Source organism: Phaethon aethereus (assembly GCF_964289735.1).
Source record: "Phaethon aethereus genome assembly, chromosome: 2".
Lineage (NCBI taxonomy): Eukaryota > Metazoa > Chordata > Aves > Phaethontiformes > Phaethontidae > Phaethon > Phaethon aethereus.
The window spans coordinates 122,976,830-122,996,082 of NC_138582.1; the positions used below are offsets into that span (position 1 = coordinate 122,976,830).

General features: G+C 40.3%; 1 protein-coding gene across 2 annotated transcripts in view; it reads right to left on the bottom strand.

Moving 5' to 3' along the window:
- Positions 1 to 19,253, bottom strand: part of FYCO1 (FYVE and coiled-coil domain autophagy adaptor 1) — a gene marked incomplete at both ends in the record, with an annotated part of 38,501 nt that overhangs the window by 17,696 nt on the left and 1,552 nt on the right. The window contains 12 exons of one of the 2 annotated variants that reach the window (XM_081996701.1): positions 3,410 to 3,554; positions 3,886 to 4,091; positions 5,522 to 5,671; positions 6,101 to 6,268; positions 7,820 to 7,938; positions 8,982 to 9,074; positions 11,849 to 12,742; positions 13,158 to 13,251; positions 14,022 to 14,165; positions 15,005 to 15,111; positions 17,873 to 17,998; positions 19,131 to 19,237. In XM_081996701.1, the coding sequence (XP_081852827.1) occupies positions 3,410 to 3,554; positions 3,886 to 4,091; positions 5,522 to 5,671; positions 6,101 to 6,268; positions 7,820 to 7,938; positions 8,982 to 9,074; positions 11,849 to 12,742; positions 13,158 to 13,251; positions 14,022 to 14,165; positions 15,005 to 15,111; positions 17,873 to 17,998; positions 19,131 to 19,237 (2,353 nt within the window). Of the gene's footprint in view, positions 1 to 3,409; positions 3,555 to 3,885; positions 4,092 to 5,521; positions 5,672 to 6,100; positions 6,269 to 7,819; positions 7,939 to 8,981; positions 9,075 to 10,123; positions 12,743 to 13,157; positions 13,252 to 14,021; positions 14,166 to 15,004; positions 15,112 to 17,872; positions 17,999 to 19,130; positions 19,238 to 19,253 lie in introns of both variants that reach the window. The other variant, XM_081996700.1, reaches the window with a different exon arrangement.

Below are 19,253 nucleotides of genomic sequence, written 5' to 3' on the forward strand. Positions count from 1 at the left end.
GTTGTAATTAGGTCAGGAAAGAGTATTATGAGTCATTAAGAAAAAAAGAATCCAAACCAAAGCAATCACAGTGCAGACAGGCTGAGATGTCCTTTCTACCAAAAGTAGTATACCAAGGTGTGAATAAACTCTTTGTTTCCACACCAGGGTAGTGGCAATTTTTTAAAATGGTTGGTTGGTTTTGGTTTTTTGGGGTTTTCTTTTGTGTTGTTGTTGGTTTTTTTTTTTTTTTTTTACACTTCTGCTGTCTATCATCTTGATTCTGCTGTTGCAACATCTATTGCAGGCATGTAATTTGTACAATATGTTAAAATGGAAACACAGCGCACTGGTTTACCGTGGGGACTTCGACCCAGTGCTATACAATATCCTGACCTTTGTGCATGACCATGCGCAGCTCATGATCAAGATGAGTTTTATTTGGTTCTTAACTGGCCTCTACCAATAAAGGCAGTCTCTCAAAATTTGCTGTTATGAAGTAATGCCATTGTAATAATTTCATGTCACTTCAAGAAAAGAACTACAGGGGCAGGGTTAAGTGAAGAGAACAAGTGAAAAATAGAGTAACAGTACAGTAGACACCAAAAAGGGGACAAATAGAAAAGAAAGTGTCCTTTAAGATAATTCACTGCTTTGACCAACTCACATTTCCAACCCAGCAAGGACTCACACCCAGAATAAGGTAAGGTCAGTGTGAAAATCTCAGCCAGACACTCAGCCAGAGTAAGGCTGTAAGAATCTCTGTCAACAGAGCATGTATATTGCAGATCTCCTCTCTGTCTATTTGGACCACTCAGCCTCCCTTCTCTTCACTCTCTTGGCTGCTTGTCTCCCTCCCTTTTAGAGCTGCACCAATTAATTCAAATCTCTGGCAAAAAATGAATAGCAGGAAAAAAAAAGAAGTCTGGCCTGAAAACGTATTTATTTGTATGCATTCCTCAGACATTCATCTAGCAAGCACAATCTTGGACCCTTTGTGTCTCCCCCAGGCACAATATCAAAGCAAATTCTACCCCATATATTCAATTTAATTCAAAGAGAACATTATTGGGATGCCAGTGGATTATTAACTATACTTCAAGACTACCTGAAGTCTCCAGATAGAAATCAGGCCACATTTAGCTGGACACTTTCAAAAAAAATAAATATCAAAGGTCTACATGAAGTCAAGTATGTGCAAGTCCTAGTACGGCCAAGAAATCTGCAGCAGTGAAACCAGTAGCTCAGAAAGTCCCTGAACTGCAGATCCTTGGAAGCTGGGAGAGAACACACATTGGGAAATTATCAGTATATCTGCTATGGGCTGCTGTCAAAGACAAGACAGAGCATTAGTGGAACCTTTGCTCACATTCAGTAGAGTGGTTCTGGCACATTTACCCTCAAACACCCATGGCATCAAATGCTGCATTATCTGCTCAGGTGCTAAGCTACACTCAGGCTTTGGGTACACATATACTCCTCACCACAGAGACAAGTGTGAAACTTCTGTGCTGTCATAATGAACTCTGCGCTCTGCTTTTTTTCTTCAGCATGTACCACAGGTGCCACACCATCATGACTCATGTATCAGTTTCTGCATCTCTCCCATCACACAAAACCACACAACACGAGATGCTCAAGTCATCCACAGTGTAAGAAGGCCTTTCTCCTGCATTCTCTTCCAGTGTTCAGGCTAGTGAGACCTTTCAAACACTATCAAATGTCATGGGGAAGGGCAGGTGTGGTCTGCGTTCTCTGAAAAGCATGTCTAAAGCTCCAAGTATGACCACAGCAGGATTCTCCCCCCTGCTCATAACACTAACGAACCAAGAGCAAGAGAAGATAAAACACTATTTCCTGGCTTTCCTGCCTATAATCTGTGAACAAGGGGAGATGGACAGCCTTTAAAAGTTTACATGGTGCAAGTAGGATGTTGCATGGGTGCCCTTCAAGAATTGTATTCCAGCATTAGTGGCAATCCTTCCTTCCAGCCTGAATACTTTGTGGGACAAGAGGAATCTAGCCCAATCCCAAACTGGAGAAAATGGTGACACACCCTTATTTCTTTACTCTTGGTTGTATTCTCTAGAGCTAACTCATCTGCAATATCCTCTCTGCAGATAGCACGAATTCAAAGTAGCAGTACATTATACTTTTTTTCTTCTTAAAACAAACAAACAAAAATCCCCCACTCCAAATTAGCCCTTTGCAAAACCAAGGCAATACTAACTTCACAAGAGCATTCATTCATGTCTGCCCAACACAACAAACATGAATATACTGTCAATGTCAGTAGTATACAAAAGAGGCAGAATGCAAAGAACTTAATTAGGAAGAAACAAAAATGTAGAATTTTGAAAAGTTTTTTTTCCAAATAAGCAAGTTTGTGCAGTCTGCCTTCTACCCAAATTGCACACTGTGGTTTGTGCTGGAAACGGGTCTGCTGAGGGCAAAAGAGCCTAGGTCTGCTTTCTCAGCAGCAGGCTAGTTATTCTGTGGCTAGTTTTTGTTTAGCATTCAGATTCATCAAGCTTATTTTTCTGCTCAGAAGCAAAGCGAGTATAGAATTCAAGTGAAATTGTTCTCTTTTTTCTTATCAAATATATAAAAGTTTTTGAAAGATAATATATTTTATAGAACAGAATTTTTTGAAAATATGTGAAAATTTTTGAACAACAGTAAAACAATATTTTGTATAAACATGGATACAAATTAAACTATAATATTACAACATAGTTTGCAAACTAAGTGTTTGGACATTCAGATGGTCTTAGATCCTCCTAATTGCTAATTTATGTAGAAACAGATGTAAAAAAATGACTGAGACCTGCATTCACTCTCATTTCCTTAAGAGAAAAAGAACAAACTTGTGCCAGATTTAGCTATGCAATTCCTGTTCTTTTTCTTTTTTGTAAGTTGTTATCTTTAAAGTAGTAAGGAATCCTACAGACACAGAGCAGTTATTTCACATTCAGTTCAATGAAGCCTGTTATAAAGAGAACAAATCTGTCTTTATCTTTTCCCCAACCCCTGTTGTCTTGATATTAAGTAATGGTGAGTCTGACAGAGAGTGTTGCTTAGCTCCTGTCATAAGTTAAGTGTGAATACCCAGTGATCCAGTGTGGCCTGCAAGCTGATTTTAATGGTGACAGCTGGCCTGTGACAGCACAGAACGGGGACTACTCCTCTGTGCTGCAGTGCAGGAGGTGGAGGGAGACGACAGAGCTGCTTGGATTTACTACATTTGATGCTGACTGTGCAAATAGGCCAAAATTATTTTGTGTTGGTCTACTGAACATGTGGCTGGGAACAGAAGTGTCTTTCTTTAGATAGACAGAGGTTGGCTATCCCCCACTGAATGTAGAAAAGCCACAACCACTCCAAACCAAACCCAGAAGAGTCCCCTCTCCATGAAGCACTGTTTACTCACAGATCTGTCACGCTTTGATCCAGAGAGTCTCCCTCCATCTGAGTTTCGTTGTGGAGAGAGTCTGATTCCTGTACTTGGCACAGCTCCTCATCAGTGATTATATCAAATGCTGCATCATCTGGTGGTTTAGAGGCTTCACTTGCAACTGTGCCGTAAAAGGACATGAAAAGAAACATTAACAATATCAGCTGATTGTTTGGAAAACAAACAAGCAAAACCTTTAAGCCATTCCTCTACCTTTATGGAAGCATTAGGTAACTACTAGAACCAACTGAAAATCTCAGGCTGACTGTCACTCATTTAATATACATGCAGATTTCTGTCAATACCAATCAGATTCAAAGATGGGACCAATCCCACCCTGAAAACACTCCATGAACATGCAGGTCCCTGGAGCAGGAGGTGACCATGTTGTTTCTTGGAAAATGTTTAAGAACCGTACTTATCTCTCCACAGTATACAAACAATACACTAACCAAAAGCCCTCTCAGATGGTGACACAGGTGATTCCAATAACGCTGGTGATCCTTCCTGGTTGGCATTCAATCCAGAGTCATCTGTACTGTCCACAATGACTCTAGGCTTATTAAAGCAAGCTCTGCAGCAACGCTCCTTTTTTCCACCAGGCTTTGTCACCATGTAGTTATTGCAGCAGTAGTAGCAGAAAATGCGACCACACATTCTAGAAATGATTCGAAACCAAAGGTGTTAGAATAGTACCACATACAGGTGGAACATATCTACATGATGGAGTCTGGGGCTTTGTCATAATGGCCTTGTTCTCTGCAAAAGCATGAACACTACATCCATGGCAGAACTCATAATGCAGATTGCGCTGCTTTCTGAGGTGAAACAAGTTTTCTTAACAATCAGGATGCAGAAATGCACATTCATACTTTGCTGTCTTAAAAAATAGGGAAAACAGAAAAAAACAGAAAAATACTTTAAAAAATATAAATATATAGTTAAACATAAATACATCAAAACAATTAAATACCCACAAATATGCAATACAAACAAATAATACATATATTAAGTACATATTAAACAAGTGTACTTAATAATATTACACAGGCCAAATCTCACACTCGGTGCAAAACTTTATTTGATTGTAAGGACTCTAAGAGCACGTCTGTATGTCTCTACTTAGTGATCAACCGTCTCCCCTTCAGACAGGGAAAAAGAAACAATATTGGACACATACATGTACATTCATCCCTCTTGCCCTCTCTGCTCTGCAGTCTCTCAGTATTAAACCTGTCAACTACTTTTTAATGAACATGTTAATGTTTTAATAAAGAAAAGCACCCAGCAGGGATGACTGTTATTTGTGAAGTCTGAGCGTTTTTGTTTTTCATAATCATTTAAATTATTAGTAGGCACTGGTGAAAACATGAGCAGGTTTCACAGATTTTGGTAGAAATGAGTAATTTGAAAGTTGTTATCAGAAATGACTTCACTATTCATTAACCCCCAACGAATGTTTCCTACATTAATACGCAATTGAAAGTCCAAGTACTACATACCTTCCATGATGAATCATGAGGATAAAGAACAGTGAAGAGCCAAAACAAACATATCACTACGACTCTGAAATGTATCCACTTAAATATAGTTGAATAAATCTAGATCAGGTAACTAATAGCTCCAAGCAGGCTAACTGTATGCAAATAATTTAACTTTTTTTTAAAAGATTACTTTGCAATCGGTAATTATCTCTGAACGTATCTAGTATAAGTAACTAAATTTGTAATTGCACTGCATGTTGGATTTGTTCTGGAATACTTCTATCACAATAGCAAAAACACCTTAGTGAATATTATTTACAGCATGCACCATGTAGGGTCTGATTATCTTTGTTTAGAGAAATGATAAACTGACAGACTCCCCAGGTCAGACTTGCACCCAGGTCTTTGCCTTCATACGCATCAAGGAACCTTTCCATTAATGTCTCTTATCCTCTTGTGAGCTCATGTGTTCTTTCAGCCTCTACAATGTCCTGTATCAATGATTTTGACCAATGAACTGTGAACATTAAGAAGTATTTCATCCATGTAAACGATCATACTGAATTTTGCTTTTCAACAGCGTAATAGAGTTCAACAAACTGACCTGCAGTGGTGTCGGCGCACCATCCACGAGAACTCCCTCTGGCAGTCCAGACAATGATTAACCTCTGTGTCCCCTTGCCACTTCTGCTCTGCACTAAGCTTCTGCTGGAACTCCAGAGCATCTGATTTTTGCCACAAAGCATCCTTATCTCTGCAGAGACACAGTTAAAAGACAGAAAAACACATAGAAATTATCAGCTGGTTTACTGTTAACCAACCTCAATTTGAACGCTAGTGAAAGCTTCACAGTAAAAACTGCTTTGCTGTAACTTCTGAGGAGCTTTCAGGAATAAAGATAGATAAGAAACTTACCAAAGCTCTTGGCAAAGGGGGGAGAAAAATACATGCCATGCAGAGAGCTACATATTTTTGCAAAACAGACAGAAAATTAAGAAGGAGATAATATTGGGTGTTATACTTTTTGACTGCATTATGGACATGCGAAATTTCAATTGCTGATGAACTTGGCCCCTACCTGTATCTTCAATTCAGGAATACACAACTAATCCACCTAGGCAGTATCCCTTAACATCCTAAGCTAGGATTTTAATTTCTGCTTGCTGTTTATTTTCATGCCAACCTGATAAGCTCTATCAAGCGTTCTTCAAGGAACTGTTTTGTTCTTGTCAGGTCATCCAGTTCAGCAAATAACTTCTGGTCGCTGCTATCTTTGTCTGCTGCCACCTTGCTGAGCTTCTCATTGTAATCCAGGACCTTCTCTTTTGCTTCATCAGCTTCTTTTTGGATCCTGATCAAATACAAAGGCAATTAAGAATCATTTTTAGTTCATATGCATTCAAGTCTTCCCCATGGAAGAAAGGGATCCTCCACCCTGATAAAGAGGCAGTTTCAGTGAAATTGTTCTCAGTGTGCATATTTTTTATAGCTAGCCAGAATCTCTCCAGTTTTCTGCATCACTAGAAGTGCACACAGATCTGTTTCTTGGATGCCCTGCTTATAGGGAAGCTTATGATGGCTACCACACTGGGAATAAAATTAGTGTCCTTGGAAGCTAAGATCAGCAGCAGAGGCAAACTGAGCTAAACAGGGAAAGTCCTATAGCCACAGGTTGCCCAGCATTTGCAGGTTGCACACAAAAAGGGCCATTTAACACATACTCCTCCACAGCCTTCATGTTCACAAAAGAGAAGCCAACCAGTTTCTCACTATATTCTTCTAACACACATGCAATTCAAAAACCAAAGGTTCATAGAACCATAGAATGGTTTAGGTTGGAAGAAACATTAAATAACATCTAGTTCCAACCCCCTTGCCATGGGCAGGGATACCGTTCACTAGATCAGATTGCTCAAAGCCCCATACAACCTGAACACTTCCAAAGAGGGACACCTCCTGGGAAGTGTTAAGACACTTCCAGGTTAAGAAACCTCAGTTCACTGCAGTCAGTGGAAAGAAGTGTCCCCAGAAAGCTTCCAAGAATGTACGTCTTGGATTGACGATATGGTAATTTCAGTACTGTGAGTTCTAGCAATGGATTAAAAATGCTACAGCAACACAACACAAAGGGCTAAGCTGCCCTGAACTCACTCAGCCAATTCAGCCAAATTAAAGTACTTTGACGAGTTAGATTTTGTACTGGCAATCTTCAGCATAGATCAAGAATCATCAGTCTTCCCACAAAAACAGATGATATCAGCACAAATGTAAAAATACATAGGCTTTGGTTAACCCATGAGACTCCGTGTGAGCCCATGCCTCATGAAGATCTATTTCAGACTGCCAGATAATCTGCATCACACAGGCCCACATTACAGACCTCAGAAACATAGCCCACGTTAGATATTTAAAACTGATAAGAAACCTGACAAAGGCATGCAGGATGTGGTCCCACACAAATAATTCTTACTGATTCCCTGAAAATTCACAGACAGGATAGAAAAAGCAAACTGTCAAAACCCGCAAATTTTCCATTCCTTATGAAAAAAAAAAAAAAGCCAATATTTGTGTTTCAATTCTGTGACTAACCTGTAAGGTAAAAGAAGGTTCTAAAATGTCTTGCAATTTCATAAAGGGAGACATACAATGAATTTATGTCATCAGCTAAATTAACAATACAATAAAACCTAAACCTTGCATTCATGTGTGCTGTGTAATTTACATATTTCTCATCTGAAGTGTCAACCTGATATTCTCCATCAGTGCCCATGCACTATTTGCCCTATATAAACCCCAGGGCATATGCTACTTCATAAAGCACAGCAATTTTCAATATGCTTTGGTTATTGGCCCCTTGCTTGGCTTACAACTAATGGCTTGTGTAAAGAATCCAAACTCCCACCTTTCCAAGAGTTCTCTCAGAGATGTCACCTCCTCTTCTTTCTGCAGCCGAGCAGATTCTGATTCAGACAGCTGCTCTCTTGCTTCATCCAGCTTTCTAGACAAACTTGTGTTTGCAGCCTAGTGAAATAAATTACTGTATTTTCTTACATATAAAACCAACACTTTACCAAGCACTTGACAATTACCAAGACACTTAAACAATGCTTTAAAAGAATTAAAGTTAATGCCAAACCACCAATTAAGATATTATTGTATAAGCAGACATTAATTAGTTGTGTACTAGTGATCGATTACTTCTGTCACACTGAATAAGGGATAGACTCTAAAGTAAGACAGTATTAAGCCTGTAATTCTTATTAGTCCAGGTCAGTTCAGCTTTTGCCTCCTTATCAAAGAAAATCTCTCAAAGATAATGGCAAATGAATATACCCTAAACGTTTTTTGACTACCTAAAAGTTTCAAAAGAAAAAGAAGTTAAAAAGTGAGGAAAATGTTGTTTATTAAAACTATATGGAACATGAAGGACAATGGAAACAAAAACTTCTTTCACAGCTGGCCTCTCCAGAGAAGTCTGCCAAACTCAAGAGTCCTCAGGGAACATACCTAACTGCATCTAAAGGTGTACACATTTCTGCTAGCAGGCAGGGACAGGTTTAATAACCTTAACTTTCTTCTTTCTGGATTTCTTACACCTCAGTATGACCCTCCTAACTCAACTGTTTGATAAATGCATTGCAAAAATCTTGGTTTTTTTCCAGCCGGGTTATTTCTCATCCAGATTAATTCTGATTCAGTGCCCGTTACAGCCTGCAAACAGTTGGATCCAGACGTGTGGCTGTGTGCAGAGGGTATGCAGGGCCTAAGACAGACACCTTTTAAACCTGCACACCCATTTAAGAAGTGTACACATAACCAAGTCTTACATAAAACCTGACTAGCTTTCAAAGCAGGACAAACTCTAAGTGCTGTTGTGCTTTCATAATCTCTGTTTCAGTGGCTAACTTTTGGCTGATGAGTATTTTGTCTGCAGCACCTGTGTTTATTCAAGGGCATTCTTAGACTCACAGCCAGTCATCAGAAATGCTGCCTGCATTCTCAGTTATAACACTGACGCCTACTGACACAAACACCTCTGTCTTTTAATCGGATTGAGCACCTACTTGTAACTCTGCAATCTCTTCCTCTGCAGCACGCTGTTGTCGCTTCTGCTCCTCAAGTTGCTCTTTTACTTTCCCACACTCTCCACTGACAGCCTAGTAGAGAGATTGAGCCAGGAGTTAGCATTCCGCCAGCAGCCACCCCTTCATCTCTGAAACTCCCAATTGTGAATCAGGAGTGCTCCTACTGACATGTATGGGATAAATGCAGCACCACTCTCAGGCTGACAGCTAAAAAGACACACAATTAATGGATTCAAGGAAACTCCCCTCTGTTTTGGTAGACCAGCTGTGTTTTACTGTTACTTGCTATGGGCTACTACAGTTCTCAATAAAAAGAAGGCCCAGCTTGTGAAATGCTTTGGCTCAAAAGAATAAGATAGCCCAAATCACAATGAGGTTTCAGTAGCCTTTACGAAAACGAAACACAAATGAATGTACGCTATTTTCTCAGACTCATGGGATTTCTGGATACTGCCAGTGGCACAAGCTGCTGATCAACTGCCAGTCTTAAACATTATCTCAGAATGGCAGAACACACACAATAAAATCTTTAGCCTTTAAGGTGTGCTGTTTCACATATACAGGGCTGACTCATGTTTTTCTGGAAGTAAAATTTTGGTCTTGGCTGCTACCTTGCGCAGTTGAAAGCAAAAACACATGAGGGAATTATCTGCAAAAGCAACTGGTCTCAGTAAGTTTGCTTTCATCAAAATCAGTTTTAAGGAGAAGTAGTGTTACAGGTGTGGGGAACAGGTCTTGCAATGTTCCTACCAAAGAAAGAAAAAAAAATCACAACTGTGGCCTGTGGGAATAGTTACAGAAAATGCCACCTTCAGTGCCATAAGAAATCATCACCCTCTCCATTACTGGCTGTCTTTTCCAGATTACATGGCCTCTCCACTGTGCTCAGAGGGCTGCACTATACATCTCCAAAAAACTCCAAAGAGTTTTTTTACTTCAAATAGGCCTAGGTGATGAGTGTGGAGACATTTTCAGATTCCCAGGCTAAGGCTAGTTGTGTGCTAGTCTCAGAACCTGACCAACACAAACCTTAAGATTTCACCCAGTAATTGCTGCAGCAGGTGGTAAAGCAGCAGAAATCCTGCACAGCTCCCTCAGCTATAATAATCACATCAATTTACCTTGAATTTTGTCTGATAATTTAGAATCTCTGTGCTCATTTGAAATTTTATTGCAGACAGCTCTTCTTGGCTGGTCTCTTGGAAACTCTGTGCCTGTTTCTTTACTGTCTCCAGCTGCAATTGCAGACTTGGGACAGCTGCGGCACATACTTGAGCCTCCTCTAATTTCTCTTGCAGGCTCTTGTTCTCCTGTATGAGATTAGAGATGTCAAGCTTCAGCTTCTCCTGTTGCTCTGATGCCTGTTCTTCCAGTTCTTTGAGCCTTTCTGTGGCCTGGGCTAACTTCTCTTCTGCATCCACCTTTTCAGAGGTCAAGGTACAAATCTGAATACCGAGTTCAGCCATATCGGTGTTGGTCCTGTGGAGGAGATCTCTGTTTTCTTCGTTTTCCACTCTAGCAACTTCCAAATACTGCTTAACCTTGGATAGCTCTTCCTTCAGGTTCAGCAAATTATTTTCCAGCTCAGTTTTTTGACGGGCTGCTGTCTCCTGCTCTTTTTTCAGCACTTCTTCTCTTTCTTTACATTGCACCAGTTCTTGCACATGGTTTCTGTTGAGTGACTCACTTTGCTCTTTCAGCTGCTGGACAAGCACCTTCTGCTCACCCAAGACAGTCTCTGTGATTCCCAGCTCACCTCTCATCTGCTCTCTCTCATCAGTGGTCTGCTGAAGCTTGACTCGCAGGTCAAGAACTTCTGCTTGCAACCTGGACACTTCACCTCGGCTGATCTCCAACTGCTCTTCACTCATGGTTAGTCTGGAGGTCAGCTCTTTTGCTGCCTTCTCCAGAGAAGCCGCCTGCTGTAGTTGGTGTTTTTCCACCGATTCCTTTTCTAATGTGAGGGATTCAATAAGCTTTGTCTGATGAAAGCATGTCTTTTCAACACTGAGCTTTTCTACCTCAAGAGTCTCTGCTTTCTTCCTATGTCTTCCAGCTTCTACTCTTAGCTGCTGACACTGACTCTCCATGCCTTGCAGTTCTACTTCCTTCTCTGTGAGCTGTGTCTGGAGAAACTCTTTGCTTTCCTTCAGGGTGACTAAGCTTTTTTCCATTTGCAAACTATGCTGTTTGGCACTCTTCAGCTGTCCTTCAAGTGAGGCATAAGACTCCTTGGTGGTCTCTTCTCTTTGCTTTAGCTCTTCATAGTCTGAGTGCAGAGCCTCTAACCTCTCCTCCAGAATTTGGCTTTGCCTCCTGGCATTCTGCAAGTCTTCATCCAGCTGTCTGTTCTCATCCCGGAGCTTCTTCTCTTTTTCATCAACTGACACCAGGGCATCCTCTATCTCACTCCGAAGCTGTTTCTCAGAGGCTCTCAGCCTGGCCACCTCAGCTTCCAGGGAAGCTTTAGAAGCTTCCACAGTTTTCAGCTTCCCTTCCATCTTCTGCTTGGACTGCTGCAAATTTGAATTCTCCACTTTCAGCTTCCTGCTCTCCTCACCCATTTCGCTCACTGTAGAGTTTTGCTGCTCCATCTGCTCCTCTAGCTCCTTGACTTTCTGGCTGAGATGTTCTTTCTCAGACAGGAGTTTCTGGTTTTGCTCCTCAAGGCTACACACAGTCTGACTCACCTTTGTTAAGTGACCCTCCTGTAGTTCAAGTTGCTCTGCTTGCGCTGGGCTTCCTCCTTCCCTCCTACCATACTCCTCCTCAAGTTTCTCTTTTTCTTTCCTTGCTTCCTCAAGATTTTTTTCCAGTGACCCCACCTGAGCCAGCGACCCCATTACCTGGGTCTGGAGCTCAGCCATCTCCTTTCCTTTCAGGGTCAGGGCCTTCTGAAGTGCATCCATTTCTTTTGCCATGGTTTCCAGGCTCCCACGCAGCTTTCTACTCTCTTCTTTGGAGTCAGCAGTAAGACAATTGTATCTGGATTCCAGTTCCTTCTGTGCCTCTTCTTTCAGCTCCAGCTCCTCCCTTGCTGCTTTGAGCTGAGATGCATATTCGTCATTGAGTCTTCGCATATCTGCCTTTTCCTTTTCTGTCTCCTGAAGCTTCTCTAACAGTGCCTGTACCTGTAGGGCAGAGTGACAGTGGGCTGTGGCTTGCTGTCCCTTTTCCTCCAAGGCAGCATCAACTTTTGCAAGGAGGTTGAGGTTCTTCTGTTCTGTGGAACTCATCTTGGCTTTAAGCTCATTGATGCAAAGATCCTTCAAAGCAACCAAAGCCCTAGAGGCCTCCAGCTCCTGATTCAACATCTGCAGTTTTGAGGCACAGTCTTCCTTGTTGGTCACCAGCTGCTCCAGGTTTGTTGAATACTCCCTCTGCTGCTCCACTGCATTCAGTTCCAGTGACTGCAGGCACTTCTGTAGGTCACGAACAGTGCTCTGAGTGGAGTGCGAGATCTCACACTGCTTCTGTAACTCTGTGATCACCTTTGTCAGCTGGGAGTCCTCCTCACTGTGGTTATTGCTCTTGTCCTTTTCTACCTGTACTTGTTCTTTCTGAAGGCTGACAGCTGCCTGGAGCTCCTTGTTTTCCATTTCTAGCTGGTGAATACGATCTTGAAGTTCCCTCTGTCTCAGCTCAGCCTGGTCAAGTTCTACACGCATCTCTTCAAAGCCTTCAAGGTGTTCAACGTTCAGTGAGTTATTTGCATCAGGGCTGGAGGGAAACTCTTGGGCCTAAATGAACAGAAAGGGAAAACCAGAAAGTTTAAGAGGAATTAAACATGCATTTAAATGCCATGCTCAAATGAGAGCAAATTCAGGTTTTCAACACATGTTGGTGTTGTATGTTGGGTTCACAGCACTACAAGATAGCCATGTACAGCAAAAGAAGCTTTTTTTCACAAAAGATAAACTAAAACATACCTATCTGTAGGCAGTCTTCTGAATATATCTTTTTTTTCCCTCTACAAGATTTGCATGTTCAGTTGAATCAGCTACTGGACAATTCCCTTTACTTCTAACAAAGAACTCTTTACTGTAGTTTACCGTTATAAGAATCATGATCACCATAAAACTAACAAGCTCTGGAACTATGCCATTAATTAAAGACCTACCATGTCAGACAAACATTTCTTTGTAATTTGCTTACCTGCAAATAATTGCTCACTAAACTGCTCATGCTGGAACTGCGACTTGGAGGCTTCCACAAATATGCTGAAGATCCAAGTGAGGATAGTGTCCTCCTGTTGATCACATGGAGAAACAATATGTAAAAGAAGTCTAAGCACATACATATGTGTCTTTCTACTCTTATATGTAAGATTTATCTAGCTATAACTACCACATATAAGAAGATGTAACTGTGCCTGATGTCTGGGCCAGCAACCACTCAAGTTAGTGGAAACAAAACAGGGATATCAAAGGCACCTATAAAAGACTAGGAGCTTGGTAGTTGTGACTTCCCATGTCCACAAGAACCGATGCAGCTTTGCTCCAAGAAATTGTACTGCTCTGTGGTGGCAGCTCAACCAGATGGTGGCAGCACGCAGCCTTGGAAAGCTCCCACCAATACAAATGGATCTGGATCAGACCTAGTAGTTATTGTTACTCCCCGCTTTGAGGTGGGATCAGGCTGTAGTGACCGCATATTGTCATCTCTTACCATTGCTGCAAGTGAAGCACACTGCTTGACTGTTCAGTCACTGTGTGTCTCAGCTCTTAAAACAGGAGCTAAGGACATTTCTTCTTGTGCGTGTGAAGATGAGAATAGCTTGGAATGTGGGCCTCAGCTGCAGTTATTGGAAGTACTCCATTACAGAGCATCAATTCTGATCTCTGGTACACAGTTTATTGAAGGAAAAAAGGCCAATTTGGTCATAGACTAATTACATGGAGAAAGTGTATGCTTGCTCTAACACAAGTATTCCTACCTTCAAAAGCAGAAGCTTTTACAGATTCTGTTACAGACAGGTATTTTATGTTAATAAAAAATGACAAAGTGTTTCTAGCTTACCTGGCAAATGCTGGCCAAGCAGCATCTAAATCATAGCCTCTTGATGCCAAGTCAAACTGAACATCAGTGAGCTCATAGAGTTGACCCACAATGTCAGAACTCATTTTGGAATTCAGAAATGGACTTCTTGCATAGTACCAGTCACTTGAAAATGAAAAAAAATGAAGTAATACTTATTCATAAGTAAAAAAGAAGCAGCAGTTTCACTTGCAGAAATCCCCCACAACATCATTATTCACTCCACCCCAGAAAAATTATGATACACTATTCTAAATGTAAACTGAAAACAACCAGACCCATCAACCAACACCCTATTCCTTCAATGTGAATGAAATCAAACAGCTTCAATGAATTCCACAGAAATATCTTTAAAGGAGCCCCTGCACAAAATATTTTTTGCTCTAGTGCTTGGGCAAAACACTGGCAAGACAACATATTTGCTATGCACCGGATAATCACACATTAAATACCTAAAGCACACACTTAATACATCAAAAACGAGGGACAGAAAGCAGCAACTAGAGTTAAATACACTGTGCAAATAGTTGGCTTTTTCTGGAAGCCCTGCCAGTGCCCTTCCAACCAACTCCAAACTATCTTTGGTGTTCCTTGGCCAGGGGCAAGCTGTTCCTCTCTGTGACAATCCAGATATATATGCAAATGTTTTTGGGGGCTTTGTGCAACACATCCAAATTAATCTTCCCTTATGATGTACAGCATAGAAGATCAAACCCAGGATATAGAAGCATCCACACCACCCACTCCACACACATTTAGTTGTCACAACTTTTAACCTTCACGAGCCTAAGATAGGTATGAACCATTGACCCAGGCCAAAAGGTCTATTATCCTTCCTCTCATATTACCAGCTCTCTAAGCCAACCATTTGGAAGGGTTTCAATTTCTTTCAATAGCTACTAGGTGATGTTGCTTGATCACACTGAGCAAACACCCATTAGTTAACAAGATACTTTGCTATTCACCTGGTCACCTTGGTGTTCATAAAACATTGCTGCAAGGTGTCTGCTAGCCTTTGGTGAACCAGGGAGTAACGAAGAAATGCTCTTCCTTTTCCAAGAGATGTTCGTAGCTGGAAGGGAGAAACCACAAGAAAAGAAAATTCTAAATATCATTTAGAATCATGTAGAGACATGTCAAGAACAGTCTACATATCAACAAAAACAAAACAAAACAAAACAAAACCCACAATAAGCTACTAGTTGTAAAGGAAGTAGTAAGAACTGCCACTGAGAGACACCTTCTCCCAACACTGTCATTGGGTGGAATCTTTTCTGAATGACGTATTTGTATCTACAGCTGGCTGTGGTCTACTTTGTAATAATATAAAAGGCATCACAGGACCAATGAATCATCTAATATACTGACTACATGAGTACAGGCTATGCTAAGGGCAATTCCCAATATATGGCAAAATCTCAATGCACCCAGCGAAGACAGAAGTGACTGCTTAGGTTACTTAAGATGTGTATGGCCACAGCTGGAAGAGGTTTAGGGCAGATCTAGTCCTAGAACAAAGATGTACACATATACAAATACACATCCCCGCAGTCACAGTAACCCCAGACGATGCAAAAAGCCTTTCTTAATACTTAGCTGTTAAGTTGATAAAAATCTAAGTCTTACTTCAGACCAAGAGCAGCTGCATGACTGAAATTAATGGATCTTTTTATGAAGACAGCTGTTGAAGCAACATAAGGGCGATCACAAAACTCAACACTAAATTTTGTTATATATACTGACTTGGGGAATTGATGTTCTGTCTTTTACATCTGAGCTATTTGCTGTCCTGCAAAATAATGAAACACTGAACAGTAGTTTTTCATTTCTTCTTTCCATCAAAAGCAGTAATCAATTCAGGAATGGGAAATGAATGTGATGAAAATAATTTCTCACCAGTCAGCCATGCTCCTAACCAAGCTGCTCATCCAACTAACAAACAAAATATATTCATGACTTTAAAATGGAGGCCAAGGAAAATATTAGAGGGGCTGAGGCTCAAGTTCGTAGGTAACTGTAAATTTTGCTTGAAAAGTTAGTCTGAAAGAAGGTTCAAAGGCCACAAATGCCTTCTCCTACTGATCAGTATTCCACTGTGGTGAAGTGAGAGCAATACGTTAACTCTCAGCTTCCTTGTGTTTGCTGTTACTGGGCTTCTGCACTAAGACACAGGTTCCTTGTTTATCTCAGCAATCTACTATATTCAAAAATGTTCCTTATAAATGGAATGATGAAATGTGGAGCAAAGAAAGCAACACTTTTTACTGCTTCTTGTTTTGAATTCTATAGGACACAAAGCCTGAAATAACATGTCCCCCAAAGGCTAAGTACTCCAGAAACAGCAAACTCAGTTTGCCAACTGGTTTTCGCCTGCAATTCACCCTGTAGATGTCTGAATATTTCTTCAGGGAGATGCCAGCCCTGCCCTGTGCACAGAAGCTTACAAGTGTTTTTCCTAACTGGGCATGTTTAGTGAATATCTTAACAATGGTCAAAAAACCCACTGGAAGCCACTGAACTAATCCTATCCTTACTACCATTGGTTTATCAATTTAAACCACAATGCCTTTTTTAAGCATGTAGATACTAGAGCAAATGTATGTAGAGGAAAATATTTACATATATGCAGCTACAAGTAGCCAAAGACTATTTGACTAGGAAGCAAAACCATGCCACCTCCTGCTAGAGGCCTGCTAGAATTCAGGAAGGCAGGCAGCCTCTGGTATTGTCAGTGTTTCCATGTTGACTACAAACACTGTAGCTAAGGTGCAATGTACGGCTGTAGCAGTGTACTGTGTGCAGTGTATGGCTGTGAAGACTTGGAAAGATGTGTATTCAGTGTAATCTACCTTTTGAAAGGGAAACTAGCAGAACTCACTGCTCACCTAATGCCATCAAGGACAAAGCTCTCTTTTTAATAGGGTATTCCTATTTGCTTCCTTGCTCCACATCTCTAGCATATCGTGCACCCTAATATTAGAAACTGCAGGCAAAGCAGAAGAGGAGGCATTATGCTGTTAAATGTTTGACCACTCTTAAAAAGCAACTGCCATTACTCTTTCATCCTTGTTCACTTCCATCTTTGAAAGTCAACAAGTACTGTTCAGTGAGCAAATAAACAACATTCAGAAACCTTTATGTTCTATCCAGCCAGGATCAGCACAGAAAGCTTCTCTCTCTCACAGCACTTACTTCACCCACTCATTGAGCTGAAGACATAACATGGCTGTTAGAAGATTAAGCTTTTATTATTGTATCTAATAAAAATAAAGCTTTCTGTCCTGTTCATGACAGCTTAACCAAGGGAATAATGACAACCATCCTGAGCCATTACATCATGCTATTTGATACAGAGGAGCAAAGTTGAGACAGAAGATGAAACACTGCTCTCAGTCAGTCCTCCTCAACTCTACTGACCAGTTAAAAAAGTCTTAAGAAATGTCAAACATGGTGAATCTTTCCTCTTACTCTTCCAGCAAGTCCTGCCTTAAGATGGAAGGCTCTACCTTTGACTTGTTTTTTCATTCCTTTTTAGAGAAAATGGCACTAAGTTAATGAAAGGCAGGGTACAACCAGAGACAAATAGGACCATCCACTTGTGTGAGTGGTCTTCAAAATAAGTCAGTCAGGCTATCTAATCCTATATAATTTAGCACCCTAGTAAAAAGAGTAATCTTGCATTTTTATACTCTACATGACAATTAAAAATAAACATTCCCAACCTTTTATTGCCACATGTTAAAAGCAGTGTATTTTCTTTTGGTTTCTACTGCCCTCTGAAAGACATACCAAAACATAAAACACATATTAAGATGCTTAACAGATAAACTTACTTCTGTAATGGACTTGACAAAGCGGATTCCATCATTAGCTCCTTTGACTTTTGCCAGACAGTCGCAGAAATAATCCCAGTAGTCTTTTCTGTTCCCCAGCAATGTGTTTTTTTCTTTCTGGTCAAACTTAAACACGGAAATTAAAAAGCAATGAGCAAAACTTAAATACAAGTATATTTATATATAGCTACTTGGAATTCTGTTCCTCTCCCAGCAACATGTGCTTTCATGATTCCTCTTAGTTTTAGCCAATGTATTCAAAAAGGAAAGAGACATTGTACTGCACTGATGCAATCCAGCAGTTACAAAAGCTACTTTACAGACAGTAATAGATAATAATGTTCTGGGTCTAGTTAAAATAAAGACATCCATTTAGAACTGCTGAAACAAAGATTTATAGCAGATTCAGCAGCTGTTCAAGAGCAAGGAACTAACAGCCAGCTGCTGAGAGACCTGTAATCAAGTGTATCAAGTGCAATAGCACACATGTACATACCAGAAAAACCTGTTCTAGCTAAATCACCTTCAGAGTAGCGATGCAACAACGGTATGGACTGCAGCTTGGACCATTCAAATCCCAAAGGATTCTTCAGCTTCTGCTGAAGCCATTGCAACCCAATTAAAACTCCCTTGCCTGGATTAAGGCTAGATTAACATTTCTGTGTTGCAATCAGTGACATGATTATGGTATGTGTAGACACAAGACTGTGCAGACTGAATTTCAGTTTTCCCAGCAGTGTCCCTTTTTACTTAAATTATAGGATGGCCAAAAAGCAGCATTCCAGATTAAAAATCAGCCTTTTGCGTTAAGCCTTTCGTACAATAAAAATGAATTACCTAAGTGAAATTGTTAAAAATACTGTAAATTACTTACACCACTATATTTGCACCGTGAACAGCTTACTAGTATTTATTCTGCATTAAAATGTTGACAAGATCTCATCATCACAGTTTTTTGAAGATAATTTAGCAGGGTATATCTTTAAAATCAAGTTTAAATCTTTCAGATCAATAGAGAAATGCCTTACATTCTTCAATCAAACCACCAGCACTGCCTTTTGATTACATATTTACTTTCATTTAAAATATGTATAATAAGCAGCACACATTTCAGTCCACTTACTGAAAAAAAAAAAAAGAGAAACTCAACTGGATATTTATGATTATTTGAGGTAAATCTCACATACTGAAGAGGCAATAAGAGAACACAAGGCCTAGCTTTGATGGTGGATTACAAATGACAAACATAATTTTTTACCTGTAGAAGGTACTCAAGCTTGTAGGAGAATTTTTGCAAGTTCACACTGTCATCTGTGATCGGTTCCCCTCCTTCTTTAAATTCTTTACTTAATTCAGTCACAGCATCTTTAAAAGAAGACAC